General features: G+C 47.9%; 2 protein-coding genes and 5 pseudogenes across 2 annotated transcripts; 5 read left to right on the top strand and 2 right to left on the bottom strand.

The window, feature by feature from the left end:
- The first annotated feature begins 24 nt into the window (after positions 1-24).
- On the top strand, positions 25-3,981 carry LOC137911077 (uncharacterized; annotated as a pseudogene).
- Positions 3,982-4,235: 254 nt separating this feature from the next.
- On the top strand, positions 4,236-4,409 carry LOC137911170 (U2 spliceosomal RNA; annotated as a pseudogene).
- Positions 4,410-4,865: 456 nt separating this feature from the next.
- On the bottom strand, positions 4,866-7,659 carry LOC137911076 (lamina-associated polypeptide 2-like). The gene is made up of 5 exons (XM_068755496.1): positions 7,593-7,659; positions 7,243-7,383; positions 5,846-6,096; positions 5,619-5,716; positions 4,866-5,482 (listed from the first exon to the last, which is right to left on the bottom strand). Exons 1-5 carry the CDS (start codon positions 7,657-7,659, stop codon positions 5,104-5,106), a joined length of 936 nt encoding a protein of 311 aa, XP_068611597.1. The 3' UTR covers positions 4,866-5,103.
- A 399-nt stretch (positions 7,660-8,058) lies between these two features.
- LOC137911074 (uncharacterized) lies at positions 8,059-11,999 on the top strand (annotated as a pseudogene).
- A 254-nt stretch (positions 12,000-12,253) lies between these two features.
- LOC137911169 (U2 spliceosomal RNA) lies at positions 12,254-12,427 on the top strand (annotated as a pseudogene).
- Positions 12,428-12,874: 447 nt separating this feature from the next.
- On the bottom strand, positions 12,875-15,662 carry LOC137911073 (lamina-associated polypeptide 2-like). Its single transcript, XM_068755494.1, has 5 exons — positions 15,628-15,662; positions 15,233-15,423; positions 13,855-14,105; positions 13,628-13,725; positions 12,875-13,491 (listed from the first exon to the last, which is right to left on the bottom strand). Exons 1-5 carry the CDS (start codon positions 15,660-15,662, stop codon positions 13,113-13,115), a joined length of 954 nt encoding a protein of 317 aa, XP_068611595.1. The 3' UTR covers positions 12,875-13,112.
- Positions 15,663-16,012: 350 nt separating this feature from the next.
- On the top strand, positions 16,013-19,845 carry LOC137911072 (uncharacterized; annotated as a pseudogene).
- The last annotated feature ends 218 nt before the right edge of the window (positions 19,846-20,063 follow it).

The following is a 20,063-nucleotide window of genomic DNA, read 5'->3' as shown; positions in this document are numbered from 1 at the left end:
GCTTTGGGTTTTCATTGGTCTAGCATGAAACACGTGACCAGGAAGTCTCAGACTGAGACTGAGTTTAACGAAAATAACTCTCTTTCCCCGCCATTATGTGACGTTTTCTTCGCTGCGCTGTGTTTTATGTTATTCTCGCGACCCAGATCGGGTCCCGGTTGTGACTCGGTTCTGCGGACCGTCAGCGAGAAGGATGGGGCGGCGGAAGACTCCCCTACCTCGGACCCTGTTCCAGTTATCGCTTGTCGGCCTGTTGGCTACGATCAAGTGTGGCATCTGAGCCTTCGTTGTCTTTTTGCACCGAGCCGTGTTAGCAACGGTGATGCGGGTGTTGGCAATGGTGGTGCGGGCGCTAGCGGTGGTGATGGGGGCGTTAGTGACGGTGGTGGGGGTGTTAGTAACGGTGATGGGGGTGTTAGTAACGGTGGTGGGGGCGTTAGTAATGGTGAGGGTTGTCCGGACCGCTGGCACGGGTCTCGAGAAGGGGCCCGCGAATCCGCGGGGCGGTAAGACCAGGGTCCGGGGGGCTGGGTAGCGAACGCGTTTTATACATGCAGGGCCGGCTCTAGGCGCAGGGGAGCTAGGCGATTGCCTAGGGCGCCACCTGCTGGAGGGGGCGCCACTCCAAGCCTCGAAAATATATATATATATATATATATATATATATATAAAAAGTAAAAAAAAAGGAAAATAATAAACTAATAAACTGATGTTAGAAAGCCCATATTATTAGTTTGGCGTTGCACGGCTCATAGACGCGTTTTCAGCCGATAATTGTTCGTTCTGACGTGAGTTGTCACATGTCCCATGTTCGTGAACACACCATGGTTCTCCGACGCCTTTGAATGCGTCATCTCCGTGCGCAGCGTCGAAGCTGGAATAGTTTCCCTCTCCATTGGACGGTAGAACGCCATTATACCGTGGCTTATCTGTCTTTACAGATATTCTCTACTTCTTTCTGTTCAGTGATGTGCGTACATGCCAGAAGAACACAGCATAATAAATCGAGCTTTATTTGTGCCGTGCAGTGCGCACACAGTAAATCTGGTGGGAGCTGATGGGCAAAAAGCTCTGCAGATGCCAGTGGTTGCTTTGGCTACCTGCAGAAGCTTTTCACACTATTTTCTGCCTCCACTCAGAGATGGTCCATCTTAAAAACACATGTCTACACAACACTGAAATCCTGGTCAGATACTAGGTGGGAAAGTTGGATCAACAGTGTACAGGCTGTGAGATACCAGGCTGCAAAAGTCAGAGATGCACTTTTGGAAGTGAGAGACCACACCACAGATCCGGTGATAAAAATTGAGGCACAGTCTTTAGCTGAAGAGGTTGCATCATACCGTTTCTCTGTCTGTACTGTGATATGGGATGACATCCAGACAGAAATTCAGCATGTCAACAAGTTATTGCAGTCCGAGACGATGCAGACGGATGTTGCAGTTGATCTGAAGAAAACTGAAGCCTCTCTTACCAGCTACAGAGACACTGGATTTGCTTCTGCACAAGCATCTGCCAAAGAAATGTGTGAGGAGATGAACGTTGAAGCTGTTCTTAAGCAGAAGAGCGACAGCGCAAAACTAAGAGACAGTTCTCCTATGAGGCTCCTGATGAGGAACTGACTGATGCACTGAGGAAAATGGAGATTTCCTTTTTCAATATGGTGGTAGATGTCTGCATTGTGTCACTAAGGGAAAGATCACAGACAATGGGTGAAGTCGAGAAAAAGTTCAGTGTGCTTGTCAACTTCCCTCAGCTGCCCAAGGAAGAGCTGGAAAAGCCGTGTGAGAGACTGAGCAGTGCCCTGAGCTGGAATGGGCACTGGAGTTGCAATCATTTCCAGATTTGCCAAAACCCAAAATGACCACCTTGGAACTTCTCAGTTTCATGCAGGAGAAGAAACTGAAGGAGATTTATCCTAACATGTGGGTGGCCGTGAGAATTACTCTCACTACTCCAGTGACAGTTGCTGCTGCAGAGAGGAGCTTCTCCAAACTAAAGCTTATAAAAACTTACCTGAGATCCACGATGTCACAAGAGCGTCTCAATGGACTTGCTTTAATAAGCATAAATCATGAGCTTTCAAGACAGGTATCATTTGATGATACCATCGATGCCTTTGCCGCAAGGAAGTCCAGACGTGTAAAATTTTAAATGTAAGCTATCATGGCAAAATTATTTGCTATGTATCTGTTTTGCATTGTTTGTGTGGAAGCTGTCAGGACTTTTAATTTCCTCTTAATCTGAACAGTAACCCTGTTTTATTTCTGTTTATTTATTTTATTTTATTTTATTATTATTATTATTTAATTATTATTTGTATTGTATAGCGTGTGCTAGTTGTTTTGAAGAATAATTAAAGTTTTAAGGTCCGTCATATGGCTGTTGTTATTAATGTTTTATATATATTATGTTTGCCGTGTATGGGGGGGGGGGCGCAAAATCATAATCTCGCCTAGGGCACCAAAATGGCATGTATACATGGATGACATCAACGTTTTATGCACTGACCTTTTATCTGTCAACAGGACCCTGGACTTGACTGACTGGTTTGGGCGGGCTTCTGGTTCCAAACTGAACAGAAGCAAGACGCTAGCCCAATTTTATGGCCCTTGGACACCGACTGAACGTACAGGACTGCCCCTGACTGTGACTCAGACTGACCAAAAGATTCTGGGGATTAAATTTGACAGGGATGGGGGAGGGCATACAAATTGGCCAGACGTGGTAGGGAAAGTTAGGCAGAGACTGGGGTATTGGGGACTAAGGGAACTGACTATGGAAGGGAAGGTTTTAATCATTAAAGCCGTGATTTTACCTTTGCTTTTATTGGTCAGTTCTGTTTTTACCCCTCCGAGGAGAGTGATTTTAGACCTGGAACGAGCCATTTTTTATTTTTTATGGGGATCCAAGTGGGAAAGGTTGAGGAGAGGTGTGGTAAAAAGGCCAAAGGAGGAAGGAGGCAAGGGGGTTCCAGACCTGACCTTGTTTTTAACATCCTTGTACACCACAGCGCACATTGGAGCAGCCACAGCCCCATCCAGAAACCCAAAAACTGCGGCCATGGCACGCTTCTGGATGGGGTCCTACCTCAGACACTTAAAGATTTTACCCACTGATCTTAAAGTTCCTGTGTCTTTTAACCTGCCACCAGCCTACACTGCGATTAAATTTTTTTTTAAAGAATTTTAATCTGGAACATGAGGAGTTGTCGGTTTTAACCAGCCATCGCTCTCTTTTATGTGTTGTGCAGGAGCGCGAGCCGGTGAGTCCAGTGCGGGGGCTTGCACTCGGCGAACCCCAAACAGTTTGGCGCAACGTGAACCATCCTGCTCTTCCAAACAAGCTCCGGGATCTGTCCTGGATGGTGGCCCACGAGATCCTCCCGGTCAGGTCCGTAATGCACTCCCGGGGAATGGCAAGACTGTCGATCTGCCCCCGACCGGGTTGTGGCGCCCCGGAGTCGGTGAGGCATCTGCTCTGGGAGTGCGGCGCTGCTGTGGACCTGTGGGAAATGGCCAGCTCCTTGAATTTCCCGTACTTGCCAGCAAGGGAGGTCCTCACTGCACAACTGGTCCTCTACGTAGTGAACCGACAACAAGTGCCTGCAAAAGAACATGCAAAGCAGTGGCTCGCCATCACCGCCATCAAAGACGCCATCTGGACCTCCAGAAACTTGCTGGTAAGGAAGCACATGCAGATCCCCCCCCCGTGGCTGCGTTCCGGATGGCGGCAGCAACCGTCAAAGCAGCTGAAGCTGCAGGCGGAAGGCTGCGGACGCAGCCACAAAGAAGTATCGCCTCTGTGCCCATTCGGACGAAGGAGCTGGACCCACGAAAATAAGGACACAGCAGCGGCGGCCTGGCTCTCCGGGTGAGGCAGGCGGGAAGGAGCACGAGGGCGGGGGATCTCCTCTGGGCACCGGGGCAGGACCCCGACAGACCGGCTGTTTGGAGGAGTAGGATGAGTTCCCCTTGGTAGGGACTCACTGCGCTCCGGCACAAACTGAAAGATCAGCAGAGCCTTTTAAACAATGCACTCCTCTTTTAAAGACTGTTTTAAGGATATTTGACACAGTTTTAACTTGTATAAGATCATCTTTTCACAAACACTTTTATCTGTATAACCTCTTTTAAGGCAGAATTTTAATGTCTTAGATGTGTTTTTACAGAATTGTGTACACATACTATATGAAAAGAATTATATGAATGTATATATGAGTATTAAGTGTCAATAAAACTTTTCGAAAGAAAAAATCTGTTCTTATCAGTTTAATATCTGATACGTCCCCTACCCGGGGACCATATATTAAATTGATTTTTGGAGCAGGGAGATGGAATAGGGGCTTGCTCCGTCCACTCCACGCATCGACCTGGTATTGCAGTACCTCCAGGAATGGTGCACCCCCCCTTTGATGTTCAGAACAAACATGCGGATAAACCTGCAGCGCTGTTATTTGTATGAGTTGCAGATTATTAACCAAATAAACCTTCCTGCAGCCAGCTACCTACTAGAATGAATACATTTGTATTCGATATTTGCAATTTAAACATTAAATAAATATATTACAGCATATTATCATCAAAACTTACTTCACTTGTTGTCACCCAGTCTCAAATGTGTGGTCTCAGCAGGAAGCATGTTTGTTTTAGTCAAGATGATGCCAAAATATACCCCCCCCCCCCCCCCCCAAAACCATATTTAGGTTCCCTATGAGGAGCAAACCTTCGATTTTTAAAAACCCCAGTTTATTTAAGTTAACGATGAAAGAACAATTCCTTAACTTGTCAAAATAAAATGCCATAAAGATTTGTCTAGTCTATTAACACTCATGATGCAAACAAATTAATAAAAGCTACTTCAGACGCAGTAAGAACATGAGTTTATTATTAACTGGGTACAGTGATGGAATACATAATTCGAATATACAAAGACTTTAATTTGAAAAAGAAAGTTAAGGGTGAATTAGATTTAAAAGCATTAGGAGATCAATAAAGTATCAAAACAGTACTGATTAAATACAATGGAAGATGCCAATTTCTTTCATCTGTGAACAAATGATTTAAAAGAGTAAAATCGTTATTCTGTGCCGCCCCTCATCGCTCACTCTGTGGCAGCAAAGGGGTTAATGCTGTTGCTCTCCATGGCCTGGTACATGAAGAACAGGAAGGCGGTGACGACGGCCAGCAGGAGAACCTTCATCCACAGGGACAGACTGCGGGGGGGCGCTTTGGCCTGAGCTGCAGACGGAGGCCTTGAGGAGGAGGAGGAGGACGTGGACGCGGGGGACATCAAGGGGGACATCGAGGGGGACGAGCTGGGGACTCGGCCGACGGCGCTGCTCGCTGCGTAGCAGGAGGAGGCGCTGGTCGTCTTGGCGGCGTTCTTCCGTGGGAAGAAAAGGAAGTTCTCATCTCGCCACAGGGCGGTGGGCGTGGCCGGTCGACCGGCGGCTCCTTTGATGGGCCGTCGACAGGTGGCCCTGCGAGAGACGAGTTATTTACAGGCTGCAGGACCGGCTCCGAGCTGCTCGGAGGAGGTCTGTGCTCGCCGAGGGCTTTACTCTGGACGAGCAAGCGTCAGCCGATGACGTCAGACGTAAAGGGTTCGTTGCTTACGTTATTCCCGTTGGACTGTTGACGTTGTTGGGAAACAACTCCTTCAGAACGTCCTCTCGCACTTTGGGGTTTCGGTCACTGGCTGGAATCTTGTCCCGCTAAAAGGCAACACAGAAACAGAGGATGAGACCTAAAGAGCAAACGCCAAAAAGCAGGCTTCTTATTCCATGTGTTAATGAGAACAGAACTGATCCTGGGTCAGTCAAACCGTGGAGGGAGTTCCTTACCGGGTCGCTCTGCCTGCTGTAGGCGGCTCCGCCTGCCGGGTCGCTCTGCCTGCTGTGGCTGTGGGCGGCCCCGCCTACCGGGTCGCTCTGCCTGCTGTGGGCGGCCCCGCCTACCGGGTCGCTCTGCCCGCTGTGGCTGTGGGCAGCCCCGCCTACCGGGTCGCTCTGCCTGCTGTGGAAGGCCCCGCCTCGGCTCCTCAGCCGTCTCTCCACCACTGGAACCGGCTCAGCTTCTGGTTCTCGTGTTACTTCTGACAAAATGAAACTCATTTTGATTAGTCTGAAAAATCTGGCAGTCACTACAGAGCTCATGAGTTTGGGACGTTTTGAAAATGGGGGGGGGTTTGGGCTCCCGTGTGATCCCCGGAGCCAAGTTGTTGGGCGCTTCATGCTTCTGGTCGCGTCTCCCATGTCAAACAAGTCCCGGTGACGGCCCAGACTAAGAGCAGTCAGAACCCCCCCCCCCCCCCCCATGAGGGGAAAATCCTCAAGGACCGTGACGTCGCCCAGTATGGCAGGGGCCCCGCCCTGGAGTCAGGCCCGGGGTCGGGGGTCGTATGTGAGCACCTGGTGTACCGGGCCTGCGATGGACTCCCCATCCGCCGAGGGAACTGTAGGGGACGGGCGAAATGTGGACTGGGTGGCAGTCGACAGGAGGGGGCTCAGCAACCCGATCGCTGGACATGGAGACGAACTCTTGGGACATGGACTGTCACCTGCCCCGTCCCCCTCCGGACTGGATCTACACCGTCCACACGGTGACCTGGATCAGCACCGAAAGGTTCTAGATTGTTCTTTAGTATCTTTATACACCAACCATGAGAAGTCAAAGTGAATCAGAGTTTGTGTATTTTTTACTGATTCTTGAATCCATAAATGGGTTTTAATGTGTTTAATGTAATATTTGTTCCTGACCTGATTCTGGATCAGAACCAGAATACGCGTTTCTTGATGGTTCACATCGGACCCCTTTATGACTCTGATTTCTGGTGAGTGAACTGAATGCAGATTTTACAAGATAGGATTTTTTTTTTTTTTAAGCGTCTCTTATAAGTAAATGGGAACATCCAGATGTTTCTGTGTCCAGACAGGTTTCCGGATCCCTCTAAAATTAAACTAAATTAAAAAGTTAAACCAAGACCCATGATCAGATTTATTTATTTTTGCTGAACGTAATACCCCCCATTTTTTCGCAAAATCGCGATGCTATCCGCAATCCAGATCCGAGCTGGATGAAATTCGGTCGGTCGATAGAGAGCCCCCTCCCTGCATGACTGTGTGCAATGTTAGCGAAATCCATAATCCAGGATCTGGATCATCACCAAAATGTAATCATTAGTTATGTTGCTAACAGACAAACGGAGGCTCAATATTATTGATCGTCAAGTCGCTCTCACCGTCCTCTTTGTCGCTGTAAAGTTCAGATTCGGCGTTCCCGTTGTGGTTGACAGGAGCCTCTTTCAGAACCAGCTCGGGCACAATGCGACGTGCGTCCAGCAGTTTGAGAAGCTGCTTCTCGTACAGTTTACGGGTGGATGCTGCGAAACGGAGCAGACAGAAGAAATTAAACACGCAGAAGATCACTTATCAGGGAGCAGAAAACAAACAAACGTTGGGCAGCGCTACGGGTTTTCCAAGCCGGATGGAAAGCTGTGGGCCTGCACTTCTAAATTAAATGCAAAAATTAAGCGAATATTAGCACTCACGCTTTCAGAGCTGTAATATGGCGCGTCCGCTCAGCTCCAACCGGCTGCGTGAAGAGACGGAGTGACCTCGTCGTAAATCGCGTTGTCCTTTAGTGACGTCAGAGACATCTTGGTAATCTACATCCGCTTCATAGTCCCGGAAGAAAACGGTCTGTTAACGAGTCCTAAACTCATTTGACAACTAGTGAATATGATTTTTTTTATGCGCAGTTAATGTTTTACAAATGTGAGATTTTATCCGGAGAATATTCTGTTTGTTGTGTTTATTCAGGAAAGTGTGCTTGCAGTTACGGCTTGTGTCCACTAGAGGCTGTCGGCTCCAGCATTTCAAACAAAAACACTTTTAATGTAATTAAAAAGCTCGTTTTTTTTCCAACTGTAGGTGAACTACGTTACAATGAAGTATTTTCCACGTTAGCATATTTCGAATAAAAACATTCTTACGCCTTCAAAACACTAAAAAAAAATAAGGAGATATTTCCGGCTTTGGGTTTTCATTGGTCTAGCATGAAACACGTGACCAGGAAGTCTCAGACTGAGACTGAGTTTAACTAAAATAACTCTCTTTCCCCGCCATTATGTGACGTTTTCTTCGCTGCGCTGTGTTTTATGTTATTCTCGCGACCCAGATCGGGTCCCGGTTGTGACTCGGTTCTGCGGACCGTCAGCGAGAAGGATGGGGCGGCGGAAGACTCCCCTACCTCGGACCCTGTTCCAGTTATCGCTTGTCGGCCTGTTGGTTACGATCAAGTGTGGCATCTGAGCCTTCGTTGTCTTTTTGCACCGAGCCGTGTTAGCAACGGTGATGCGGGTGTTGGCAATGGTGGTGCGGGCGCTAGCGGTGGTGATGGGGGCGTTAGTAACGGTGATGGGGGCGTTAGTAACGGTGATGGGGGCGTTAGTAATGGTGACGTCCTTCAGGGTTGTCCGAACCGCTGGCACGGGTCTCGAGGAGGGACCCACGAATCCGCGGGGCGGTAGGACCAGGGTCCGGGGGGCTGGGTAGCGAACGCGTTTTATACATGCAGGGCCGGCTCTAGGCATAGGGGAGCTAGGCGATTGCCTAGGGCGCCACCTGCTGGAGGGGGCGCCACTCCAAGCCTCGAAAATATATATATATATATATATATATATATAAAAAGTAAAAAAAAAGGAAAATAATAAACTAATAAACTGATGTTAGAAAGCCCATATTATTAGTTTGGCGTTGCACGGCTCATAGACGCGTTTTCAGCCGATAATTGTTCGTTCTGACGTGAGTTGTCACATGTCCCATGTTCGTGAACACACCATGGTTCTCCGACGCCTTTGAATGCGTCATCTCCGTGCGCAGCGTCGAAGCTGGAATAGTTTCCCTCTCCATTGGACGGTAGAACGCCATTATACCGTGGCTTATCTGTCTTTACAGATATTCTCTACTTCTTTCTGTTCAGTGATGTGCGTACATGCCAGAAGAACACAGCATAATAAATCGAGCTTTATTTGTGCCGTGCAGTGCGCACACAGTAAATCTGGTGGGAGCTGATGGGCAAAAAGCTCTGCAGATGCCAGTGGTTGCTTTGGCTACCTGCAGAAGCTTTTCACACTATTTTCTGCCTCCACTCAGAGATGGTCCATCTTAAAAACACATGTCTACACAACACTGAAATCCTGGTCAGATACTAGGTGGGAAAGTTGGATCAACAGTGTACAGGCTGTGAGATACCAGGCTGCAAAAGTCAGAGATGCACTTTTGGAAGTGAGAGACCACACCACAGATCCGGTGATAAAAATTGAGGCACAGTCTTTAGCTGAAGAGGTTGCATCATACCGTTTCTCTGTCTGTACTGTGATATGGGATGACATCCAGACAGAAATTCAGCATGTCAACAAGTTATTGCAGTCCGAGACGATGCAGACGGATGTTGCAGTTGATCTGAAGAAAACTGAAGCCTCTCTTACCAGCTACAGAGACACTGGATTTGCTTCTGCACAAGCATCTGCCAAAGAAATGTGTGAGGAGATGAACGTTGAAGCTGTTCTTAAGCAGAAGAGCGACAGCGCAAAACTAAGAGACAGTTCTCCTATGAGGCTCCTGATGAGGAACTGACTGATGCACTGAGGAAAATGGAGATTTCCTTTTTCAATATGGTGGTAGATGTCTGCATTGTGTCACTAAGGGAAAGATCACAGACAATGGGTGAAGTCGAGAAAAAGTTCAGTGTGCTTGTCAACTTCCCTCAGCTGCCCAAGGAAGAGCTGGAAAAGCCGTGTGAGAGACTGAGCAGTGCCCTGAGCTGGAATGGGCACTGGAGTTGCAATCATTCCCAGATTTGCCAAAACCCAAAATGACCACCTTGGAACTTCTCAGTTTCATGCAGGAGAAGAAACTGAAGGAGATTTATCCTAACATGTGGGTGGCCGTGAGAATTACTCTCACTACTCCAGTGACAGTTGCTGCTGCAGAGAGGAGCTTCTCCAAACTAAAGCTTATAAAAACTTACCTGAGATCCACGATGTCACAAGAGCGTCTCAATGGACTTGCTTTAATAAGCATAAATCATGAGCTTTCAAGACAGGTATCATTTGATGATACCATCGATGCCTTTGCCGCAAGGAAGTCCAGACGTGTAAAATTTTAAATGTAAGCTATCATGGCAAAATTATTTGCTATGTATCTGTTTTGCATTGTTTGTGTGGAAGCTGTCAGGACTTTTAATTTCCTCTTAATCTGAACAGTAACCCTGTTTTATTTCTGTTTATTTATTTTATTTTATTTTATTATTATTATTATTTAATTATTATTTGTATTGTATAGCGTGTGCTAGTTGTTTTGAAGAATAATTAAACTTTTAAGGTCCGTCATATGGCTGTTGTTATTAATGTTTTATATATATTATGTTTGCCGTGTATGGGGGGGGGGGCGCAAAATCATAATCTCGCCTAGGGCACCAAAATGGCATGTATACATGGATGACATCAACGTTTTATGCACTGACCTTTTATCTGTCAACAGGACCCTGGACTTGACTGACTGGTTTGGGCGGGCTTCTGGTTCCAAACTGAACAGAAGCAAGACGCTAGCCCAATTTTATGGCCCTTGGACACCGACTGAACGTACAGGACTGCCCCTGACTGTGACTCAGACTGACCAAAAGATTCTGGGGATTAAATTTGACAGGGATGGGGGAGGGCATACAAATTGGCCAGACGTGGTAGGGAAAGTTAGGCAGAGACTGGGGTATTGGGGACTAAGGGAACTGACTATGGAAGGGAAGGTTTTAATCATTAAAGCCGTGATTTTACCTTTGCTTTTATTGGTCAGTTCTGTTTTTACCCCTCCGAGGAGAGTGATTTTAGACCTGGAACGAGCCATTTTTTATTTTTTATGGGGATCCAAGTGGGAAAGGTTGAGGAGAGGTGTGGTAAAAAGGCCAAAGGAGGAAGGAGGCAAGGGGGTTCCAGACCTGACCTTGTTTTTAACATCCTTGTACACCACAGCGCACATTGGAGCAGCCACAGCCCCATCCAGAAACCCAAAAACTGCGGCCATGGCACGCTTCTGGATGGGGTCCTACCTCAGACACTTAAAGATTTTACCCACTGATCTTAAAGTTCCTGTGTCTTTTAACCTGCCACCAGCCTACACTGCGATTAAATTTTTTTTTAAAGAATTTTAATCTGGAACATGAGGAGTTGTCGGTTTTAACCAGCCATCGCTCTCTTTTATGTGTTGTGCAGGAGCGCGAGCCGGTGAGTCCAGTGCGGGGGCTTGCACTCGGTGAACCCCAAACAGTTTGGCGCAACGTGAACCATCCTGCTCTTCCAAACAAGCTCCGGGATCTGTCCTGGATGGTGGCCCACGAGATCCTCCCGGTCAGGTCCGTAATGCACTCCCGGGGAATGGCAAGACTGTCGATCTGCCCCCGACCGGGTTGTGGCGCCCCGGAGTCGGTGAGGCATCTGCTCTGGGAGTGCGGCGCTGCTGTGGACCTGTGGGAAATGGCCAGCTCCTTGAATTTCCCGTACTTGCCAGCAAGGGAGGTCCTCACTGCACAACTGGTCCTCTACGTAGTGAACCGACAACAAGTGCCTGCAAAAGAACATGCAAAGCAGTGGCTCGCCATCACCGCCATCAAAGACGCCATCTGGACCTCCAGAAACTTGCTGGTAAGGAAGCACATGCAGATCCCCCCCCCGCGGCTGCGTTCCGGATGGCGGCAGCAACCGTCAAAGCAGCTGAAGCTGCAGGCGGAAGGCTGCGGACGCAGCCACAAAGAAGTATCGCCTCTGTGCCCATTCGGACGAAGGAGCTGGACCCACGAAAATAAGGACACAGCAGCGGCGGCCTGGCTCTCCGGGTGAGGCAGGCGGGAAGGAGCACGAGGGCGGGGGATCTCCTCTGGGCACCGGGGCAGGACCCCGACAGACCGGCTGTTTGGAGGAGCAGGATGAGTTCCCCTTGGTAGGGACTCACTGCGCTCCGGCACAAACTGAAAGATCAGCAGAGCCTTTTAAACAATGCACTCCTCTTTTAAAGACTGTTTTAAGGATATTTGACACAGTTTTAACTTGTATAAGATCATCTTTTCACAAACACTTTTATCTGTATAACCTCTTTTAAGGCAGAATTTTAATGTCTTAGATGTGTTTTTACAGAATTGTGTACACATACTATATGAAAAGAATTATATGAATGTATATATGAGTATTAAGTGTCAATAAAACTTTTCGAAAGAAAAAATCTGTTCTTATCAGTTTAATATCTGATACGTCCCCTACCCGGGGACCATATATTAAATTGATTTTTGGAGCAGGGAGATGGAATAGGGGCTTGCTCCGTCCACTCCACGCATCGACCTGGTATTGCAGTACCTCCAGGAATGGTGCACCCCCCCTTTGATGTTCAGAACAAACATGCGGATAAACCTGCAGCGCTGTTATTTGTATGAGTTGCAGATTATTAACCAAATAAACCTTCCTGCAGCCAGCTACCTACTAGAATGAATACATTTGTATTCGATATTTGCAATTTAAACATTAAATAAATATATTACAGCATATTATCATCAAAACTTACTTCACTTGTTGTCACCCAGTCTCAAATGTGTGGTCTCAGCAGGAAGCATGTTTGTTTTAGTCAAGATGATGCTAAAATATACCCCCCCCCAAAACCATATTTAGGTTCCCTATGAGGAGCAAACCTTCGATTTTTAAAAACCCCAGTTTATTTAAGTTAACAATGAAAGAACAATTCCTTAACTTGTCAAAATAAAATGCCATAAAGATTTGTCTAGTCTATTAACACTCATGATGCAAACAAATTAATAAAAGCTACTTCAGACGCAGTAAGAACATGAGTTTATTATTAACTGGGTACAGTGATGGAATACATAATTCGAATATACAAAGACTTTAATTTGAAAAAGAAAGTTAAGGGTGAATTAGATTTAAAAGCATTAGGAGATCAATAAAGTATCAAAACAGTACTGATTAAATACAATGGAAGATGCCAATTTCTTTCATCTGTGAACAAATGATTTAAAAGAGTAAAATCGTTATTCTGTGCCGCCCCTCATCGCTCACTCTGTGGCAGCAAAGGGGTTAATGCTGTTGCTCTCCATGGCCTGGTACATGAAGAACAGGAAGGCGGTGACGACGGCCAGCAGGAGAACCTTCATCCACAGGGACAGACTGCGGGGGGGCGCTTTGGCCTGAGCTGCAGACGGAGGCCTTGAGGAGGAGGAGGAGGACGTGGACGCGGGGGACATCAAGGGGGACATCGAGGGGGACGAGCTGGGGACTCGGCCGACGGCGCTGCTCGCTGCGTAGCAGGAGGAGGCGCTGGTCGTCTTGGCGGCGTTCTTCCGTGGGAAGAAAAGGAAGTTCTCATCTCGCCACAGGGCGGTGGGCGTGGCCGGTCGACCGGCGGCTCCTTTGATGGGCCGTCGACAGGTGGCCCTGCGAGAGACGAGTTATTTACAGGCTGCAGGACCGGCTCCGAGCTGCTCGGAGGAGGTCTGTGCTCGCCGAGGGCTTTACTCTGGACGAGCAAGCGTCAGCCGATGACGTCAGACGTAAAGGGTTCGTTGCTTACGTTATTCCCGTTGGACTGTTGACGTTGTTGGGAAACAACTCCTTCAGAACGTCCTCTCGCACTTTGGGGTTTCGGTCACTGGCTGGAATCTTGTCCCGCTAAAAGGCAACACAGAAACAGAGGATGAGACCTAAAGAGCAAACGCCAAAAAGCAGGCTTCTTATTCCATGTGTTAATGAGAACAGAACTGATCCTGGGTCAGTCAAACCGTGGAGGGAGTTCCTTACCGGGTCGCTCTGCCTGCTGTAGGCGGCTCCGCCTGCCGGGTCGCTCTGCCTGCTGTGGCTGTGGGCGGCCCCGCCTACCGGGTCGCTCTGCCTGCTGTGGGCGGCCCCGCCTACCGGGTCGCTCTGCCCGCTGTGGCTGTGGGCAGCCCCGCCTACCGGGTCGCTCTGCCTGCTGTGGAAGGCCCCGCCTCGGCTCCTCAGCCGTCTCTCCACCACTGGAACCGGCTCAGCTTCTGGTTCTCGTGTTACTTCTGACAAAATGAAACTCATTTTGATTAGTCTGAAAAATCTGGCAGTCACTACAGAGCTCATGAGTTTGGGACGTTTTGAAAATGGGGGGGGGTTTGGGCTCCCGTGTGATCCCCGGAGCCAAGTTGTTGGGCGCTTCATGCTTCTGGTCGCGTCTCCCATGTCAAACAAGTCCCGGTGACGGCCCAGACTAAGAGCAGTCAGAACCCCCCCCCCCCCCCCCCCCCATGAGGGGAAAATCCTCAAGGACCGTGACGTCGCCCAGTATGGCAGGGGCCCCGCCCTGGAGTCAGGCCCGGGGTCGGGGGTCGTATGTGAGCACCTGGTGTACCGGGCCTGCGATGGACTCCCCATCCGCCGAGGGAACTGTAGGGGACGGGCGAAATGTGGACTGGGTGGCAGTCGACAGGAGGGGGCTCAGCAACCCGATCGCTGGACATGGAGACGAACTCTTGGGACATGGACTGTCACCTGCCCCGTCCCCCTCCGAACTGGATCTACACCGTCCACACGGTGACCTGGATCAGCACCGAAAGGTTCTAGATTGTTCTTTAGTATCTTTACACACCAACCATGAGAAGTCAAAGTGAATCAGAGTTTGTGTGTTTTTTACTGATTCTTGAATCCATAAATGGTTTTAATGTTAAAATGTAATATTTGTTCCTGACCTGATTCTGGATCAGAACCAGAATACGCGTTTCCTGATGGTTCACATCGGACCCCTTTATGACTCTGATTTCTGGTGAGTGAACTGAATGCAGATTTTACAAGATATGATTTTTTTTTTTTTTTAAGCGTCTCTTATAAGTAAATGGGAACATCCAGATGTTTCTGTGTCCAGACAGGTTTCCGGATCGCTCTAAATTTAAACTAAAATATTATTTGTTTTTGCTGAACGCAATATTATGTACCCCCCATTTTTTCGCAAAATCGCGATGCTATCCGCAATCCAGATCCGAGCTGGATGAAATTCGGTCGGTCGATGGAGAGCCCCCTCCCTGCATGACTGTGTGCAATGTTAGCGAAATCCACAATCCAGGATCTGGATCATCACCAAAATGTAATCATTAGTTATGTTGCTAACAGACAAACGGAGGTTCAATATTATTGATCGTCAAGTCGCTCTCACCGTCCTCTTTGTCGCTGTAAAGTTCAGATTCGGCGTTCCCGTTGTGGTTGACAGGAGCCTCTTTCAGAACCAGCTCGGGCACAATGCGACGTGCGTCCAGCAGTTTGAGAAGCTGCTTCTCGTACAGTTTACGAGAAGCTCCAACCGGCTGCGTGAAGAGACGGAGTGACCTCGTCGTAAATCGCGTTGTCCTTTAGTGACGTCAGAGACATCTTGGTAATCTACATCCGCTTCATAGTCCCGGAAGAAAACGGTCTGTTAACGAGTCCTAAACTCATTTGACAACTAGTGAATATGATTTTTTTTATGCGCAGTTAATGTTTTACAAATGTGAGATTTTATCCGGAGAATATTCTGTTTGTTGTGTTTATTCAGGAAAGTGTGCTTGCAGTTACGGCTTGTGTCCACTAGAGGCTGTCGGCTCCAGCATTTCAAACAAAAACACTTTTAATGTAATTAAAAAGCTCGTTTTTTTTCCAACTGTAGGTGAACTACGTTACAATGAAGTATTTTCCACGTTAGCATATTTCGAATCAAAACATTCTTACGCCTTCAAAACACAAAAAAAAAATAAGGAGATATTTCCGGCTTTGGGTTTTCATTGGTCTAGCATGAAACACGTGACCAGGAAGTCTCAGACTGAGACTGAGTTTAACGAAAATAACTCTCTTTCCCCGCCATTATGTGACGTTTTCTTCGCTGCGCTGTGTTTTATGTTATTCACGCGACCCAGATCGGGTCCTGGTTGTGACTCGGTTCTGCGGACCGTCAGCGAGAAGGATGGGGCGGCGGAAGACTCCCCTACCTCGGACCCTGTTCCAGTTACCGCTTCTCGGCCTGTTGGTTACGATCAAGTGTGGCATCTGAGCCTTCGTTGTCTTTTTGCACCGAGCCGTGTTAGCAACGGTGATGCGGGTATTGGCAATGGTGGTGCGGGCGCTAGCGGTGGTGATGGGGGCGTTAATAACGGTGGTGGGGGCGTTAGTAACGGTGGTGGGGGCGTTAATAATGGTGGTGGGGGCGTTAATAATGGTGGTGGGGGTGTTAGTAACGGTGATGGGGGCGTTAGTAATGGTGACGTCCTTCAGGGTTGTCCGAACCGCTGGCACGGGTCTCGAGGAGGGACCCACGAATCCGCGGGGCGGTAGGACCAGGGTCCGGGGGGCTGGGTAGCGAACGCGTTTTATACATGCAGGGCCGGCTCTAGGCATAGGGGAGCTAGGCGATTGCCTAGGGCGCCACCTGCTGGAGGGGGCGCCACTCCAAGCCTCGAAAATATATATATATATATATATATATATATAAAAAGTAAAAAAAAAAGGAAAATAATAAACTAATAAACTGATGTTAGAAAGCCCATATTATTAGTTTGGCGTTGCACGGCTCATAGACGCGTTTTCAGCCGATAATTGTTCGTTCTGACGTGAGTTGTCACATGTCCCATGTTCGTGAACACACCATGGTTCTCCGACGCCTTTGAATGCGTCATCTCCGTGCGCAGCGTCGAAGCTGGAATAGTTTCCCTCTCCATTGGACGGTAGAACGCCATTATACCGTGGCTTATCTGTCTTTACAGATATTCTCTACTTCTTTCTGTTCAGTGATGTGCGTACATGCCAGAAGAACACAGCATAATAAATCGAGCTTTATTTGTGCCGTGCAGTGCGCACACAGTAAATCTGGTGGGAGCTGATGGGCAAAAAGCTCTGCAGATGCCAGTGGTTGCTTTGGCTACCTGCAGAAGCTTTTCACACTATTTTCTGCCTCCACTCAGAGATGGTCCATCTTAAAAACACATGTCTACACAACACTGAAATCCTGGTCAGATACTAGGTGGGAAAGTTGGATCAACAGTGTACAGGCTGTGAGATACCAGGCTGCAAAAGTCAGAGATGCACTTTTGGAAGTGAGAGACCACACCACAGATCCGGTGATAAAAATTGAGGCACAGTCTTTAGCTGAAGAGGTTGCATCATACCGTTTCTCTGTCTGTACTGTGATATGGGATGACATCCAGACAGAAATTCAGCATGTCAACAAGTTATTGCAGTCCGAGACGATGCAGACGGATGTTGCAGTTGATCTGAAGAAAACTGAAGCCTCTCTTACCAGCTACAGAGACACTGGATTTGCTTCTGCACAAGCATCTGCCAAAGAAATGTGTGAGGAGATGAACGTTGAAGCTGTTCTTAAGCAGAAGAGCGACAGCGCAAAACTAAGAGACAGTTCTCCTATGAGGCTCCTGATGAGGAACTGACTGATGCACTGAGGAAAATGGAGATTTCCTTTTTCAATATGGTGGTAGATGTCTGCATTGTGTCACTAAGGGAAAGATCACAGACAATGGGTGAAGTCGAGAAAAAGTTCAGTGTGCTTGTCAACTTCCCTCAGCTGCCCAAGGAAGAGCTGGAAAAGCCGTGTGAGAGACTGAGCAGTGCCCTGAGCTGGAATGGGCACTGGAGTTGCAATCATTCCCAGATTTGCCAAAACCCAAAATGACCACCTTGGAACTTCTCAGTTTCATGCAGGAGAAGAAACTGAAGGAGATTTATCCTAACATGTGGGTGGCCGTGAGAATTACTCTCACTACTCCAGTGACAGTTGCTGCTGCAGAGAGGAGCTTCTCCAAACTAAAGCTTATAAAAACTTACCTGAGATCCACGATGTCACAAGAGCGTCTCAATGGACTTGCTTTAATAAGCATAAATCATGAGCTTTCAAGACAGGTATCATTTGATGATACCATCGATGCCTTTGCCGCAAGGAAGTCCAGACGTGTAAAATTTTAAATGTAAGCTATCATGGCAAAATTATTTGCTATGTATCTGTTTTGCATTGTTTGTGTGGAAGCTGTCAGGACTTTTAATTTCCTCTTAATCTGAACAGTAACCCTGTTTTATTTCTGTTTATTTATTTTATTTTATTTTATTATTATTATTATTTAATTATTATTTGTATTGTATAGCGTGTGCTAGTTGTTTTGAAGAATAATTAAAGTTTTAAGGTCCGTCATATGGCTGTTGTTATTAATGTTTTATATATATTATGTTTGCCGTGTATGGGGGGGGGGCGCAAAATCATAATCTCGCCTAGGGCACCAAAATGGCATGTATACATGGATGACATCAACGTTTTATGCACTGACCTTTTATCTGTCAACAGGACCCTGGACTTGACTGACTGGTTTGGGCGGGCTTCTGGTTCCAAACTGAACAGAAGCAAGACGCTAGCCCAATTTTATGGCCCTTGGACACCGACTGGACGTACAGGACTGCCCCTGACTGTGACTCAGACTGACCAAAAGATTCTGGGGATTAAATTTGACAGGGATGGGGGAGGGCATACAAATTGGCCAGACGTGGTAGGGAAAGTTAGGCAGAGACTGGGGTATTGGGGACTAAGGGAACTGACTATGGAAGGGAAGGTTTTAATCATTAAAGCCGTGATTTTACCTTTGCTTTTATTGGTCAGTTCTGTTTTTACCCCTCCGAGGAAAGTGATTTTAGACCTGGAACGAGCCATTTTTTATTTTTTATGGGGATCCAAGTGGGAAAGGTTGAGGAGAGGTGTGGTAAAAAGGCCAAAGGAGGAAGGAGGCAAGGGGGTTCCAGACCTGACCTTGTTTTTAACATCCTTGTACACCACAGCGCACATTGGAGCAGCCACAGCCCCATCCAGAAACCCAAAAACTGCGGCCATGGCACGCTTCTGGATGGGGTCCTACCTCAGACACTTAAAGATTTTACCCACTGATCTTAAAGTTCCTGTGTCTTTTAACCTGCCACCAGCCTACACTGCGATTAAATTTTTTTTTAAAGAATTTTAATCTGGAACATGAGGAGTTGTCGGTTTTAACCAGCCATCGCTCTCTTTTATGTGTTGTGCAGGAGCGCGAGCCGGTGAGTCCAGTGCGGGGGCTTGCACTCGGTGAACCCCAAACAGTTTGGCGCAACGTGAACCATCCTGCTCTTCCAAACAAGCTCCGGGATCTGTCCTGGATGGTGGCCCACGAGATCCTCCCGGTCAGGTCCGTAATGCACTCCCGGGGAATGGCAAGACTGTCGATCTGCCCCCGACCGGGTTGTGGCGCCCCGGAGTCGGTGAGGCATCTGCTCTGGGAGTGCGGCGCTGCTGTGGACCTGTGGGAAATGGCCAGCTCCTTGAATTTCCCGTACTTGCCAGCAAGGGAGGTCCTCACTGCACAACTGGTCCTCTACGTAGTGAACCGACAACAAGTGCCTGCAAAAGAACATGCAAAGCAGTGGCTCGCCATCACCGCCATCAAAGACGCCATCTGGACCTCCAGAAACTTGCTGGTAAGGAAGCACATGCAGATCCCCCCCGTGGCTGCGTTCCGGATGGCGGCAGCAACCGTCAAAGCAGCTGAAGCTGCAGGCGGAAGGCTGCGGACGCAGCCACAAAGAAGAATCGCCTCTGTGCCCATTCGGACGAAGGAGCTGGACCCACGAAAGTAAGGACACAGCAGCGGCGGCCTGGCTCTCCGGGTGAGGCAGGCGGGAAGGAGCACGAGGGCGGGGGATCTCCTCTGGGCACCGGGGCAGGACCCCGACAGACCGGCTGTTTGGAGGAGTAGGATGAGTTCCCCTTGGTAGGGACTCACTGCGCTCCGGCACAAACTGAAAGATCAGCAGAGCCTTTTAAACAATGCACTCCTCTTTTAAAGACTGTTTTAAGGATATTTGACACAGTTTTAACTTGTATAAGATCATCTTTTCACAAACACTTTTATCTGTATAACCTCTTTTAAGGCAGAATTTTAATGTCTTAGATGTGTTTTTACAGAATTGTGTACACATACTATATGAAAAGA

This window comes from Brachionichthys hirsutus, chromosome 22 (genome assembly GCF_040956055.1).
Source record: "Brachionichthys hirsutus isolate HB-005 chromosome 22, CSIRO-AGI_Bhir_v1, whole genome shotgun sequence".
In the NCBI taxonomy this organism is placed as follows: Eukaryota; Metazoa; Chordata; class Actinopteri; order Lophiiformes; family Brachionichthyidae; genus Brachionichthys; species Brachionichthys hirsutus.
Note: the sequence above shows the minus strand (reverse complement) of the source record. Positions and strands in the feature narration are given on the sequence as shown.

Coding starts and splice junctions, on each gene's coding strand:
- LOC137911076 (XM_068755496.1), bottom strand. CDS start 7,659: ATGTCTCTGACGTCACTAAAGGACAACGCGATTTACGACGAGGTCACT. Junction 6,097..7,242: donor TTACAGCGACAAAGAGGACG/GTGAGAGCGACT, acceptor TCATTTTGTCAG/AAGTAACACGAGAACCAGAA. Junction 5,717..5,845: donor ACAGCAGGCAGAGCGACCCG/GTAAGGAACTCC, acceptor GTTGCCTTTTAG/CGGGACAAGATTCCAGCCAG.
- LOC137911073 (XM_068755494.1), bottom strand. CDS start 15,662: ATGCTGGAGCCGACAGCCTCTAGTGGACACAAGCC. Junction 15,424..15,627: donor GCCTCTAGTGGACACAAGCC/GTAACTGCAAGC, acceptor ACGTCACTAAAG/GACAACGCGATTTACGACGA. Junction 14,106..15,232: donor TTACAGCGACAAAGAGGACG/GTGAGAGCGACT, acceptor TCATTTTGTCAG/AAGTAACACGAGAACCAGAA.